The sequence below is a fragment of the Mauremys reevesii genome, linkage group 13 (assembly GCF_016161935.1).
Source record: "Mauremys reevesii isolate NIE-2019 linkage group 13, ASM1616193v1, whole genome shotgun sequence".
In the NCBI taxonomy this organism is placed as follows: domain Eukaryota; kingdom Metazoa; phylum Chordata; order Testudines; family Geoemydidae; genus Mauremys; species Mauremys reevesii.
In genome coordinates, this window is record NC_052635.1 from 20,782,730 (window position 1) to 20,797,881 (window position 15,152).

A 15,152-nucleotide genomic window follows, 5' to 3' on the forward strand; every position below is an offset into this window, starting at 1 on the left:
AGTGCATCCTGCAAGGCCTCCTGGCTGGGGGTGTGTCTCCCTGCGCTGGGCCCGCTGCCCAGGCTCCTCCTCTCTCTCCCCAGCCACTCACTGCACTTGGCTCTGGACGGCTCCAGCTCCACTCTGCCTCAGCGCTGCTGCTGCAGCTGCTCTGCCTCCAGCTGCCTGGGCTGCTCCTCCGGCCCCTCCGCTCTGGCTGGTGTGTCCCTGCTCCCCAGCTCAGCTTGGGCTCCTGCTCTCTCCTTAGCTCTACCCCAGGCAACTCCAGCCCCCCCCCCCAGCCTCCTGACTCCCTCATTGGCCTGCCTGCCCTGTCAATCAGGCTGACCTGGAGCATTGGCCTCTCCCCATTGGCCCTGGGGACTGACAGTCTCAGGGTCCTGATTTCTCATCAGCCCTTCTCCCTTCTTTTGGTACTGGGAGAGGGCCAACCCAACCCCTACTGAGTTTAATGAGAGGCCAGCAGCCCCCTTACGTCTGGGCCCAGAACTCCTTCCTTCCTCCCTCTCTGGGTCAGGACAGGAGAATCCACAGGATGGGCTTGAGCCCAAGTCCATTGAGGTCAACGGCAAGATTCCCTGGGCTTGGAATCAGGCCCCTGTTGATTGAATTGGCTTGAGGCGCACGCCTGCTGGGCTCTGTGTCCACACGTGGGAGCTGCTGTGCCCAGCCTCTAGCTCACCCTCGAACGCTGGTTGGCAGGAAGAAGCTGGCCATCCGGCTGCAGGAGGCGGAGGAGGCCATGGAGGCAGCGCATGCCAAGTGCTCCTCCCTGGAGAAGACCAAGCACCGGCTGCAGACGGAGATCGAGGACCTGTCCATTGACCTGGAGAGAGCCAACTCTGCGGCTGCCGCGCTGGACAAGAAGCAGCGCAACTTCGACCGGATCCTGGCCGAATGGAAGCAGAAGTATGAGGAGACCCAGGCAGAGCTGGAGGCCTCACAGAAAGAGTCGCGCAGCCTGAGCACGGAGCTCTTCAAACTCAAGAATGCCTACGAGGAGTCCCTGGACAACCTGGAAACCCTCAAACGCGAGAACAAGAATCTCCAAGGTACAGCTGGTCTGTCCCCCAGCTCCACGTCCCTGGGGCCGGGCGCAGCCGGGCTGCATCCCCCAGCTCCGTGTCCCTGGGGCCGGGCGCAGCCGGGCTGCGTCCCCCAGCTCCGTGTCCTTGGGGCCGGGCGCAGCCGGGCTGCATCCCCCAGCTCCGCGTCCCTGGGGCCGGGCGTAGCCGGGCTGTGTCCCCCAGCTCCGCGTCCCTGGGGCCGGGCGCAGCCGGGCTGCATCCCCAGCTCCGCCCCTGGGGCCGGCCGCAGCCGGGCTGCGCCCCCAGCTCCGTCCCTGGGGCCGGCCGCAGCCGGGCTGCGCCCCAGCTCCGCGTCCTGGGGCCGGCCGCAGCCAGGCTGTGTCCCCAGCTCCTGCCCCTGGGGCCGGGGGCAGCCGGGCTGCATCCCCCAGCTCCGCGTCCCTGGGGCCGGGCGCAGCCGGGCTGCGTACCCCAGCTCCGCGTCCCTGGGGCCGGGCGCAGCCGGGCTGCGTCCCCCAGCTCCACGTCCCTGGGGCCGAGCGCAGCTGGGCTGTGTCCCCCAGCTCTCCCACTCTGCCTGTCCCTGGGGCCGGACACAGCCAGGCTCTGGCCCTCAGCTTCACATCCCTGGGGCCGGGCGCAGCCGGGCTGCGTCCCCCAGCTCCGCGTCCCTGGGGCCGGGCACAGCCGGGCTCCAGCCCTCAGCTCTGCGTCCCTGGGGCTGGGCGCAGCCGGGCTCCAGCCCTCAGCTCTACCACTCTGCCTGTCCCTGGGGCTGGGCAATGTTTGTGGCTCAGCGTAGAGCACTGCACTAGCAGCACTGCAAGGCAGGAAGCTTGTGCTATGAACCCCTGGGATAGTCACTTGTGTTGCGGGCTAGATTTGCCTTCCGGGCAGGGATTTGACCCCGTGAGGCCCTCAGCAGGGGTGCGAGTTTGGCCCCGCCTGACCCTCGGACGGGGTGTGTGTTTGGCCCTGTGTGGCAGTTTGCACCACCCCAGGCTGGGCTGCTGGACTTGGGGGGCCCCAGACCCTGTCCCGCCGGCTGCTAGTCTGAAGTTGGCAGTTGTTCTGCGAAGCTGCATTGTGTCCAAGGCAGCATGAGGGCACCCCCAGGCCAGCACTGTGCCCCTGCCTGCGGAGCACAGCCCTGTCTCTGGGCCTAGCCAGTGTGGGGCTTGGGGGGGCAGGGGGTGCTGGCAGAGCCCCTGCCCAGCTGCAAGTGCCCAAACAGCCCACTTGAGGGCCTGGAGCTGCAGGTAGGGGCCCGAATCCACATCCCACAGCTGCGAGTCTGGGCGGTTGCCATTTGCCAGGCAGGCCCAGGATGGAGGGAGCGGGGTTGAAGCCAGGGGCTTTGCTTGACAAAGCCGGAGGTTAGGGGAACGTGGGCCCTGCACGCTCACGCTCTGTCCTCCTGCCCAGAGGAGATCGCCGACCTGACGGACCAGATCAGCCTGAGCGGCAAGACCATCCACGAGCTGGAGAAGGTGAAGAAGGCCCTGGAGAGCGAGAAGAGCGACATCCAGGCAGCGCTGGAGGAGGCTGAGGTGGGTCTGGGCCGCCCTGAGGGAAGGGGTGAGGCTCACGCTAACGAATGCCCCATTCCATGGCCTTGCGCATTGCAATGCCCTGTGCAGCCCCCTCCCTGTGGTGCCCCAGGGCCGGGGCTCTGAACATACTGCTCTCTTCTGGGTGCCGTCAGCCTGTCAGAAACGCTCTCCGAGCCACTGCCGGCCCGGCACCCCTTCACCCACGTTGCTTTTGGGTAGTCATCAGACACTCCCCAAACCACCACCCCTGTCCAGGGCGATGGCTGCCACCTGCCCAGAGGTCTCTAAGGTCTATGGGGCTATGGGGCAGGACTCCTGGGCTCTGTCCCTGTTCCGGCACTAACGTGTTCTGTGACCTTGGGCAAGTCACCGCATTTGTCCCTTGGGTTCCCCATTTGCCAGTGGTGGGTTGTGAGGATCCCAGTGAGCCCGTCACTCGCAGCGCAGCCGGTGTTCTCTGGGGCCGAGTGTGCGGCCGGCCAGCTCAGCCAGCCAGTGCCAGGGCTGGGCGAGGGTTACCACCTCTGACCCAGCAACTCTGCCCCTCGGTCTCTTCACCCCGCTGTGCCCAGCACAGGCCGGCTCTAGCGCCCGGCCTCTCGGTACAGCCACGTTTTCAAAGGGGAGGCAGGGCCAACGCCAGCCAGGACACTAATGCCCATCTGCTGCTGCCTGTAGGGGGCACTGGAGCATGAGGAGAGCAAGACCCTGCGCATCCAGCTCGAGCTGTCCCAGATCAAGGCTGATGTGGAGAGGAAACTGGCCGAGAAGGACGAGGAATTTGAGAACCTCAGGTAGGGGGGCCCCGGGGCTAGGGGCAGGAGCCCTGGCAGCGCCTGCCTGTGCCCACCTACCATTGCTATCTCACCCATGGGCGTGGCTTGGCAGAGCTCTCTGCAGAGCTGGCATAACCCCAGGGTAAAGGCAAAGGGCAGGGGGCCCAGGCCGCCTCTGGGGTGACCCCCAACAGTAAGCTGTCAGCACTGGTGGTGGATTAACCCCTCTCCTTGCGCAGGCGTAACCACCAGCGAGCCATGGACTCCATGCAGGCCACACTGGACGCAGAGGCCAAGGCCAGGAACGAGGCCATCCGGCTGAGGAAGAAGATGGAGGGCGACCTGAACGAGATGGAGATCCAGCTGAGCCATGCCAACCGGCAGGCTGCCGAGTCCCAGAAACTCGTCCGGCAGCTCCAGGCCCAAATCAAGGTGAGTGCAGCCCCACACGGGGGGCAGGGCTCCAGCTGCTGTGCTGGGCGGGGGTGATTACGCGCTCTGGAGCTGTCCTAGCCCCCAGCTGAAGGCAGGGGCAGGGCCAGCTGGTGCACCAGCTGGCCCTGCCCTGCCCGCTGCCAGCCAGAAGCTGATGGCCCCGGACCTGCATCCAGCCACCCTCTGGGTGGATTAGGCCCCATCCATCTCCCTCCCCCCTTGACTCTGTGTGTGGCTGCCGCGGGCAGGACTTGCAGATCGAGCTGGACGACACCCTGCGCCACAACGATGACCTGAAGGAGCAGGCGGCAGCCCTGGAAAGGCGCAACAACCTGCTGCTGGCCGAGGTGGAGGAGCTGCGGGCAGCGCTGGAGCAGGCTGAGCGGGGCAGGAAGCTGGCTGAGCAGGAACTGCTGGAGGCCACCGAGAGAGTCAACCTGCTGCACTCCCAGGTGAGCGGGAGCCTACGCAGGCCCAGCCCATGGGGCGGGGGGGCATACATGGGGCGCTTTGCTGGGCCCCTTCACCCCACACAGCATGGCACTCTGGGCCACTGAGCTGCGAGCGCCAAGCTCCAGGCCCTTCACACTGCGAGGACAGAGACTTCAGAGATGACTGGAACCAGCCAGGGCCCTGCCACTGCCTGGCCCCATCTGGGCCTGCCCTGTGGGAACAGCCCTGTGCCACCCACCCCCACATGAACAGCCCACCCTGCCTCTGTGCAAACAGCCCTGGCCCCGGCCTGGTCCCATCCCACGTGAATAACCCGGCCCTGTTGCTGCTCCAGAACACAGGCCTGATTAACCACAAGAAGAAGATGGAGGCGGACCTCGCCCAGCTGAGCTCGGAGGTGGAGGAGGCCGTGCAGGAGTGTCGCAACGCTGAGGAGAAGGCCAAGAAAGCCATCACCGACGTAAGGGAGCAGGGGGGTGCTAGCCACAGGCTCAGCAAGCAGGCGGGGCCCTCAGGGGCTGGGCCTGGGCCTGCATGGTCATGCACGCTGGTGCTGCCACTCCAGGGGAAGCAGGCCAGTATTCATAGAGTCCATGGCCAGAAGGGACTACTGTGATCCCCTGATCTGAGCTCCTGTAGAACAGGCCAGGGACTGGCCCCACAACACTCCGTAGAGCAGAACATGTAGAAAAACACCCAGTACTGATTCAAAAGCTTCCTGTGCTGGAGCCTCCCCCAGGGCCCTTGGTTAGTTGTTCCAGTGGGTAATTCCCCTCCCTGGTAAACACTTACACCATATTTCCAGTCTGAATGGGTCTCGCTTCAACTCCCAGCCCCTGGAGCCTGTTAGACCTTCCTCTGCTAGACTGAAGAGCCCACTATTAAATACTAGTTCCCTATTCAGGTACTTGCAGACTGTGATCAAGTCACCCCTGAACCGTCTCTTTGTTAAGCTAAGTTGATTGAGCCCCACGTGGCTGTCACAATAAGACAGCAGCTCACGGTGTTCGGGGCTCACCGTTGCCCTCTGTGTAGAACCTGGCGGGAGGGGTGTCATGGGTCAGCAGCCGGTGTGGGATGGACAACGAACCTGCATCCCTCTCCCGTGCTCCTGCCAGCAGCACTGACTGATTGCACGAGGCCTGGCCTAGGCACTGACAGACCCCCCTTCCCTTTGGTCCCCTCAGGCAGCCATGATGGCGGAGGAGCTGAAGAAAGAGCAGGACACCAGCGCGCACCTGGAGCGGATGAAGAAGAACATGGAGCAGACCATCAAGGACCTGCAGATGCGCCTGGATGAGGCTGAGCAGATCGCCCTGAAAGGGGGCAAGAAGCAGATCCAGAAGCTGGAGGCCAGGGTAAGTGCTGGCAGGGGCCCCAAGTGCAGACTGGGCTCAGGTGGGGTCTCATCCCCCAGCTGCCAGGCCAGGGCCTGGCCCTCCCAGCTCAGCCTGCTCTGGGCAGCTAGGAGCCCAGAGCCGACCGCCCTGCTTCTGCCCACAGGTGCGCGAGCTGGAGGGGGAGCTGGACATCGAGCAGAAGAAGACCGCCGAGACCCAGAAAGGCATTCGCAAGTACGAGAGGAGGGTCAAAGAGCTGACATACCAGGTACAGCCCTGCAGGGCTCCCCCCAACCCCCAAAGCCAGTTCCCTGCCTACCCCTGTTCCCACACCAGGCTCCTGATGTCCCCCCGCCCCTGGTCCAGGCTCCCAGCCCCAGCTGCCCGCCCCCACCAGGTGCCAAGCCTCAGCCCCTGCCTGCAGGAAGCCCCAGTCCCTGGGCACAGCACACGTCACCTGCAGGAAAACCCCTAGCCTCTCCCAGCCCTCCCTGAGCAACACGGGGCTCCTGGCCCAGTCCCCTCCCCCCAGTCTCTCCTGACTTCTGCTGCCCTGAGGTGGCCTCCTCACTGCCCCAGGGTAAGAAGCAGTGGCTGAGCAGCCATGACTGAGCCTGGGCTATGTGGGGAGGGGGTGGGGTCTGTAGCAGTGGATCTTCACTGTGGGTCCATGGGGAGGGGAGATCAGCCAGTAAGGGAAAGTGGGGGAGGGGAAGCTGTGGCCGGGCCAGGGGAAGGGCCAGGAGGCCGGGTGGCAGAGGCTGATGACTCACTAGTGGGCCTGGCTGGGCTCTTTCAGACTGAGGAGGACAGGAAGAACCTGGCACGGATGCAGGACCTGATTGACAAACTGCAGAGCAAGGTCAAGAGCTACAAGCGCCAGTTCGAGGAGGCGGTAAGTGCCAGGCTGAGATCCCACATGCCTGCCCTCCTAGGCAGGATACACCTGGCCCCCTCTCCTGCCAGGGCTCAGCCTGCTCCTGAATAGCCTGGGCTTCCCCATAGCCCAGCACTGGGACCAGAGCGAGCCCAGGCCCAAGCCAGCCGGGGTCCTTGCCACTCCGCCGGGGAGCCCTCCTTGCAGCAGAGGTGTGAACATGCTGGCAGGGCAGGAGGGGACAGTTGTACCAGCCCTGTCCAGCCTGTGGCTGGGGCCTGGGCTCCAGGGCTGGGATCTCAGCACCGCTCCTTGCTGGGGGAGGAGATGTACAAAGCTGCCCAGGAATTGAGGGGCTGTGAATTCAGGCCAGGACCCCCCCTCAAAGCAGAGGGCGCTGCTGGCACCTCAGTCCAGGCCACGGCTCATCCTTGAAGAGCCCTGACCCCCTTTGCACTGCTGTGCGCAGGAGCAGCAGGCCAACTCCAACCTGGTGAAGTACCGCAAGGTGCAGCACGAGCTGGATGACGCCGAGGAGCGGGCTGACATCGCCGAGACGCAGGCGAACAAGCTGCGCTCCCGCACCAGGGACGTCATCACCTCCAAGGTAAGGTGCCAGCAGCAGGGCCTGGCTCTGCTGGGGAATGGGGGGCTCAGCAAGGCCTGAACTAACCTGAACGTGGATTCTGAGGGGGCCGGGGAGAGAGCACAGAGAAGCTGCCCGGGGCTACAGCCAGCTCCATGTTTGCACCAGCCCCATGGGCAGCGAGTCCCATGGCTGCAGGCTTATCAAATGGGCCCACAGACCCCCGCTCCCCTCAATTGCAAGACCAGCCAGGAGGAGCAGCTGCATCAGACCAGGTCCATGCATGGGAACAGCAGCCACTCCAGGGAGTGAGCCATGTACTGTGACTCAGCCAGGTGCCTGGCACAGGCCCCTGCAGAGGGTGCTGCCGCTGGCAGGACAGTTGCGCCCTGCGCCACCCCAGTAAAACATCCCTGAGTCCGTGTTTCTTTTCTATTGCCAGCACGAGGAGTAGGAGCCGCAGCACCTGCCCTGCTGCCATCACACCCAACTGTTGTGTGTTAGGTGCAACTGGCTGCAACAGTCATTGCATCTCTGTGCTGAATGAATAAACAGCTTCCAAAGAACACAGGCTCCTTGCCGTCTGTGGGGTGGGAGGGCAGCCCCAGTGCAGCTCCATGCACAGGGGCTTGCATCACCCCAAGAACAGTTGGCACCAGGCCTGCAAGAGGAATGTGCCAAGAGCCAAGCAGCGAGGCGAACTGAGGCAGGGAGTTTGCTACCAGCTAGGACCTAGTTACCCCTGGGATCAGCCCCAGAGGGGGCGGTTGGAGGCTGCCTGAGAGCACACATGGCTGTGCAGGGAGCAGCCCGATGGAGGATGTGGGAGCAAAGGGACGGGACCACAGAGAGTTTGGTATTAACCATTAACTCTGGTTTAGAATCGTACAGGCCAGGCCAGCTCTAGTACCCAGGTGGCCAACAAGCCCCAGCTGTCATTTAGCCCCTATGAGCAGCACTGGCTGGGAAGTCCCAACCCTCAGCAGAACAGGCCCAGCTTTGGCAGCAGCTCAGCAAACTACGCTGGCTCCCCAGCACGGTGCTTCAGCCCTGCTCCTGCTCAAGGGGGACACGAGCCAGGGAGGGGAGAGATCAGTTATTGGAGCAGGGCCCAGGAGGAGCCAAAGAAGCGGCTATTTCAGTGCAGAGCCAGGTCCATTGTTGGAAGAGCTCCCGTTACCCCAAGGCTGCCTTCATCAGGACACAGCAAGGCAGCGACTGGGGCAACGTTCTAATATCTTAAATGTGACCCAGGTTCACGTCCCAAGACTGCTTTTTGCAGCAAGCATGGCCTGACTCACAGTCCTCAGGCCGAGGGAACAATCCCGAGTGGCACTGGAGCGAGAGGGGAACGCAGGGCTGCTGAGGTCCCCAGGGTGCAATTCCAGAGTCAGATCAGATATTGAAGGGGAAGCTACTGCAGACCGTGCTCCCGTTCTCCAGCTGCAAGGACTTGGGGAGACGCTACTGAACAGGCCCTTTTCCTGGGGCTGCATGGACAAATCCACACAGAGTAAGGGTGCGGCTACGCTGCAATAAAACACCCATAACTGGCCTGCGGCAGCTGATGCAGCCTCACGTTGCTATTAAACTGCAGTGGAGACATTCGGGCTCAGGGATCCTGCTGCCGCTCGAACTGAGCCTGGGTTCTAGCCTGAGCCAGAAGATCTGATACAGGCCAGCCATGGGCATGATGTTGCAGTGTAGAAAGGCCCTAAGAGGGCAGGGCTTTGGTCTCCCTTTCTCTGCTCAAGGAGGCTGCACTCAAGGGCATTTAAAACCCTGGCGAAACAGAGGGTGACAGAAGAGCGCTGCTAGGCTCAGCCAGTTTTCATGTTCCCCTGTGCCTGGAACAGCCTTCCCCTCCTCAGGGCTCACCTAACAGCTGGTCTCACTCCCCTCCCCCATCTTTGCTCAGCCTCTCCCCGCAGGCACCTGTCCGCTGCAGCAGACGACTTTCCAAGACAGCCGTGGCTCAGAAACGCTTTCTCCTGTCCACAGCCGTTGGCAGTTGTTTAAACAGTGAGCTTTTTGGGGGCACCAGCCTGGGCCTTGCAGGTGTGCAAGGCAGTGGGCAGGCTTATGGTGCTGTATACAAGTGAGGTCACTGCATAAGGCTCTACCCCCCAGTGGTTCAAAAATGGGGTACATTGAACTGCCTGCAGACTGCCTGGACCTGGTCTGGGTAACTTGTGCACAGCCAAACTGTGCAGGGGACGAGCCAAAGTAAGGTTAGGATCCAGTCAAAAAAAAGTGTTCAAATCTCAAGCACTCACCCACCATCCAGCAGGGAGTTTAGACTTCAGCCGAGAGAGCACCCAAGGCAGGGACGAACACCAGAGCGAGTAGAATGCCAGCGAGCCCATAGGCATTTGGAGAGGACCCCAACCTACGAGGGAGTGCGGCACTCAAGCAGGGATGGGGCACTGATCCTGTCACCACAGTGGGCAAGGAAGACATCTCTCCACCCATTTCTTTTAAAATAGAGTTCTTTAATAGTTTCCATTTAATACGCTTGTTTGCAGTTAGTAAATTGGCAATAATCCAGGCAGCAAAAACCTCAGCAATGCATTTGGGATAGTGCAGAATTCCAGGAACATTAACCAGCTGGGATCCCACCGCCACCCCCAATGGTCCCAACGGAGCTGCTGAAAACCACACTAATGACAGCAGCAACATCAGCGAGCTCTCTGGTCCATCACGTTAACACTCCTGCCCTCGCACCATTCCCCCGAGACATTTTCATTGAGTAACAGGTTGCTACCACAGTAGGAATGAAGGACTGAGCCACCTCTGGCCACTTGCAGGGTAGATTTATACGAGCGGCTAATGTGAATGTAAAGTTCCATGGAAGCCAAGAGAGCGTGAGTGCGAGCTTTAACCCCAGCCTATTTAGTGCCTTAAAACAAAGCTAAAAAATTGTTAGAAATGCTCAGTTTACGAAGGATCCTCTGTCCTTTCACATAAATCAGACAGAGCCTTCCCTTCAGGGAGACCAGACCAGCTCAGCTCAGCTCCTTCATGGGAGGAGAGACTGCTTCCTGCGCACCTGTCCGAACCAAGCCAGTTCAATCAGAACCAGGTGATGAAAGAGCCCTGGCTCCAAGATCAGTCCCTGGAGCTGCTAAAATACATGAAGACGGGGATGTCTAAAACAAAGGCAAACAGCTTGGCCCCTACCTGCAAGTTCCAGAAATACACAGATTAAGTTAAGAGCAAAATATATTCTCTGCAGATTTATAGCATCAATCTTTGGATGCAACAATTAGCTGGATTAGGGAAAAGGCATTCTTGTAACTTAAAAAGCCTTTTCATCTGAAGCATTTATTTTTAAGTGTACATCTGTTACAGTTAAGAATAAGCAAAGATTCACCAAACCCACAAATATCCCAAGAAAAAAAACCAAACAAACAAAAGGACAGATGGAAAAGACATTTGCTCCCGAGGGAAAGCTGGTGAAGGGAGTTGCAGCTGCCATGGCAAAAGGTTCTCCCACTGTGTCTACTCGTTTTGGAGGAATGGCATCTGCTGGAGCGGTGTGTTTAAGTACCATCTTCCTAGGGGAAGGAAATCCCTCAGAGGTAAGACATTAATAGCTCCTTATAAACTCGGTTAAAGCTCCAGTTGGATGCACTGGCTCGGCAGTTCTGGAACTTGTTGGCCCCTTGCTCCTGACTCTGTTTTATCAGTCAGTCTGAATGTGACCTGCACGGGGCGGACACCAAAGTGTGGATTAAGACTAGCCTGGGCACTGCAGCATTCACTCAGGTCTAACAGTGTAGCCATTTCAAAGACGACTCCAATTACAAACAGGTCATTCTTCAAAATCAAGTTTTTCAGACGGGTCAATCCAATGTCAGAGGCTGACCATCTGCCCTGCACGTTCAAACCCTGCTTCAGGGATCCAAAGATTTGTATTCCCTTTGCTGGCAAAGGTCCTACACATTAAAACAACCACTGTGTGTCTGTCCCCAGACTGGCTACGCTGTAGTTGCTCTCCTTTCCTTCTGGCTGCAGATCAAGGCTTGGGGAAGGAGGTACTGGTCACAGAAAGGGAGGACACTGCAAGTCAGAGATACCCTCCCTCGCACTCACTGCAATATGTTTGAAGGATGTTTCCTAGTAGCTGTCTGAGCTACCAAATATTAGTGTAAACTTAACATCTAAATAATTAAAATTCACATGTACAGTTTGGGGGAAGAATAGGAAAATGGGTCTCAACGTAAGCCACAGAGGCATGAGATCTGCTTTAAATGCAGTGGCTCAGCACCACTTCAGCACTGCACTGACTTATTTCATTCCAAGAAATCTTGGGCCACATCCCGCACCTGGCCTTTGAACGACCTGGTCTGATGCTGTTGATTAGGAATCGCAAGCTCAGGCAAAGCAGTCAGATTTTTGCCAAACCTGTTTTTTTAAAACGTACTTTACAAAGTTATTTTGACCAAAGGTCTTTTATTCCCAACATCTAGCAGTGTTACTGTGATTAAAACAACAACTCTAGGAAAAACCTGACATCTCCAAGTAAATATTGCACTTCAAAATTAATGTTGGTAGGTGGATTCAAGGTACTGAAGACTGCAAGCTTAGACTCCGGTGTTAGGTTTCCAGGCACAGCTGGTTAGCACTAGCCGTGTTCAAGAATAGAGAACCTTGCAGCAAAAGCAGTGCTCCTGAAGGCAATTTTAAAACCAGATTAGTAACCCAAGAAGGGACAAGCCACAAGTTTAAAAATCAGTAAATTTTAATTTGTTAATGCCTGGTCAAAGCTAGTCCCCAGACTGCAATTTCCCATCACTGAAACGTTGCTGCTTTCTGCAGCACTGTATAACCCCTTCCGACAGGAAGGAGCTGCTGGAGGAGAGCAAGAGCAGAGGTTACCTCCTAATGGAGCAGCACAGACAGAGATGTGGGCTAAACAGATTTATCACCAAACAATCCAAAAGTGGATGGTGAAAAGGTGAACGGAGCATCAGCATCCAGGAATTCAAAACCACACACAATCTAACCCACCCTGATCTCCACACCCCGACACACCCAACCCTGAAAAGACTGCTCCTAGTAGATGCGGTGGGGGGGGGGAGAGGGGGATAGGCATCTGCATGCGTTTGGCCTGTCAGGCCTTGGGTTGGACGGCCTGGGGCCTTTCCTGTGCTTTTTAACCTGCTAATTCGGGTGGCCACAAGGAGAAGCTACAACTAATGTGGAGTATCCTTGTCTAGCCACGCTACACTGCGGGTGCCAGAAAAAAGATTAGTTTTTGCAGGTGATTATTTTTATCCCAAAACAACTGGAAGCTCCGTCCCTGAATGTGTCGCCCAGATAGCTTACGAAGTCCCATCCGTCAGAGATCAGAGGTGGGGGGGAAGAGTCTTTAACAAAGCAGTAACATCCATGGTTCCAAGCCTGCACACGCACACACGCACACACTACGCAGCGTATCCCTGAAAATCCACCATCTGCCAGATACCCTCCAAGCGCTGTCCATTTGAAGCCAGTCTGAAGAATCACTCCTCAGTAAAATCTCTGTCAATGTCCATATACGCCTCATCAATATAGCTAACTATGGCACAGGGTGATGTCCGGTCGGGACTAAGCAGTATAGATACAGTCTCTTTCCAGTAGGTAAAACTAATACATGAACTCTGTGGAGAGAGAGAGAGAGAGAGAAAGTCTAATTAGGTGACAGGCTGCAAATAACCGTGAAGTTCATTAGCGTGAACCTGAGTTGCCCCCAAAATATGAGCTAGGAACATGAATCAGATCTCCCTCCTCCTGTGCACCAAGCAGAGAGAAACCTGAAAAAGTCATCTTACATTCAGGTCTGATTTTCTCATCAGGCCAACATCATAACCGTCAGTTTACCATTACTCCTACTCGGCTTTAGGAAAGCTATCCCACACAATGGAAACGTATCCAGCACAAACCAGATGATGCTTGTCTGTACAGGTTTCAGAGTAGCAGCCGTGTTAGTCTGTATCCGCAAAAAGAACAGGAGTACTTGTGGCACCTTAGAGACTCAAATACATTTGTTTATTTGAGTCTCTAAAGTGCCACAAGTACTCCTGTTCTTGTCTGTACAGAAGACAGTCTGCACCAATAAATATCTGGATAAAAGATTAATATTGGAAACAGTAGAACCCCAAACCACAAGGCTCTTCCTTTCTTGTTCCATAGCGGAGACAATATTTATAAACAGAACTAACTCCTCCTCTTCTTCCAACCAGACAATGGTAGAGGGGATCCAGCCAAGGAAAGCGGAGAAGCTGCAACAGTCCCTCTACATCTGCCTTGTGAGATGGATGGCAAGGGGAGCCAACTCCACTGCCACAGACCTACTGCAGGAGGAGGCGCTAAGGTGCAGAGTAGGGATCCCTGCAGAGCGTGCTGTCAATGGAGACACGCATTAAGATGAACCTACCCTCCTAGGCTTTAGCAGGCCAGCAGTGCACCTTCTAGTCCAGGTGTAGGCGGGAAGGGGAAAACCACAAGGCCAGAGTGAGATGAACAAGCCCGAGCATGGCAGCTAGCTCAGGGTGTGATGCATGACTGGCAGTGAGCTTCACGGGGCGAAGATTAATTTGACAGGACAGAGGGGTTACCGCATAAGGAAGAGGTCTCCATGCGACAGGCCGTAGAGCTGCATGCAATGCACAGAACAAGGCAACAGGACTCTCCCAGGCTGCAGGAGCAGCCAACATGCGGCCCCAGTACTCTCAGGTCCGAAGCTCGGTCTCGTCTCCTAGGGCCTGTTTGCTCACGAGGTAGCAGGCACCTACCCCTGCTGGGGCACAGCTCCACTCCCTGGCAGGTCTGCAGCAGGGTAGGTGGGCATGAGGCAGAGGTGTCAGAGGGTACTCAACAGCCACTCAGGAAAGCCACGTAGGACTGAGGTGATGGCACAGTCCCCTTATGCAGAGAGCAAGCCAGGGGGCGGGGGAAGCACAGGGTGGGGCTTCTGCCAAGGACGTGACAGCTGTGAGGAAAGGCAAGTTATGCTGCCATGCACACAGTGGAGCACATGGCTTCCCTTACACAGTGAACGGGACCAATCTGGAGAACTTGGTTTCAGTTCACATGCCAGATTTTTGCCTGGTCTACCGCAATGAGCACGCTCTCCTGTGGTATCCGAGTCAGGCAGCTTGAGGCGGTCTGCACTGGTGATAACCAGTTATATGGTTCAACCCCAGGCCCAACTGGAGCTGAGACACCGTCTTCCTCTACCTGAACAGCTGCGTATGCACAACACAGGCACTGGATTAAGTGCACATTTTCATTAATTCATGGAACTGTCAGTTCCTTCATATAGCAGACAGGGCACCGAGAGAGCAACACAATGGTTATGGCAGACAATACTGTACTCTCACTTAGACCTCTCTCAGCTGGTGCCTACATGAGAAGGACCAGGCATGGCAGTATGTCAGTGTCAAGAGACAGGATGGATGGACAGCCATGTGCCAACCTGAAGTGGAACACAACAATGGCAGAGTGATGTGCTGTGGCAGTTTCAGAGATGTGTCTTGCTAGAGATGCTGGCACTAAAGCACACAATGAGAAGCAGTCATTGTGTATTAACTGCACAAGCAGATAAGACAATGCAATGCCTGTGTATTGCAAGGAGCTTGTAGCCCTAAGGATTAATCTGCTTGTTTGTATAAAGTATCTTTTCTTATAAATTTGAGTATTTGATGTAATACGCTTATAGATTTATATTAAAAATAAGTTTGGCTGTAATGCAAGAGACCTACAGGCCCAAACCCTGTATGTTAAGCTAAGGCAAAGTTAGTACATTTTGGGACCCTTACCCAGAAAAGTAAAAATAGATAAAAACACCCACACAGGTGTCTAGAGACCTTTTGCCTAAACCAATAGACAATGAAAGATGGCAAAGGGGATTTTTCAAAGTGGTACCCACAGACCTAACAAGTACACAGTGCGTACATGCTTGTCATCCATATGCACATACATATTAGCCTATGAGGTAAGTGTACCCTAACATTTCTGGGGGGGGGGAATGAAATTTGGGTACAAGAGGAAGGATTTCCGACCAATGCCCTATAAAAAGGCGATTGCCTCCCAAATGGCGAGATTAATCTACCCACCC

The 15,152-nt window shown here is 57.1% G+C and overlaps 2 protein-coding genes across 4 annotated transcripts in view; one reads left to right on the top strand and one right to left on the bottom strand.

The window, feature by feature from the left end:
• The window catches only part of MYH7B (myosin heavy chain 7B), a 59,808-nt gene extending 52,200 nt beyond the window's left edge, over positions 1–7,608 (top strand). For both annotated transcript variants that reach the window (XM_039498818.1, XM_039498819.1), the window contains 11 exons: positions 703–1,052; positions 2,454–2,578; positions 3,260–3,375; positions 3,597–3,789; positions 4,041–4,244; positions 4,580–4,705; positions 5,433–5,603; positions 5,749–5,853; positions 6,385–6,480; positions 6,932–7,069; positions 7,491–7,608. In XM_039498818.1, coding sequence (XP_039354752.1) covers positions 703–1,052; positions 2,454–2,578; positions 3,260–3,375; positions 3,597–3,789; positions 4,041–4,244; positions 4,580–4,705; positions 5,433–5,603; positions 5,749–5,853; positions 6,385–6,480; positions 6,932–7,069; positions 7,491–7,502 — 1,636 coding nt within the window. In that variant the 3' untranslated portion in view covers positions 7,503–7,608. The remainder of the gene's footprint in view (positions 1–702; positions 1,053–2,453; positions 2,579–3,259; positions 3,376–3,596; positions 3,790–4,040; positions 4,245–4,579; positions 4,706–5,432; positions 5,604–5,748; positions 5,854–6,384; positions 6,481–6,931; positions 7,070–7,490) is intronic.
• Positions 7,609–11,486: 3,878 nt separating this feature from the next.
• Positions 11,487–15,152, bottom strand: part of LOC120380913 (transient receptor potential cation channel subfamily C member 4 associated protein) — a 72,316-nt gene continuing 68,650 nt past the window's right edge. For both annotated transcript variants that reach the window (XM_039498821.1, XM_039498820.1), the window contains exon 19: positions 11,487–12,693. In XM_039498821.1, coding sequence (XP_039354755.1) covers positions 12,556–12,693 — 138 coding nt within the window. In that variant the 3' untranslated portion in view covers positions 11,487–12,555. The remainder of the gene's footprint in view (positions 12,694–15,152) is intronic.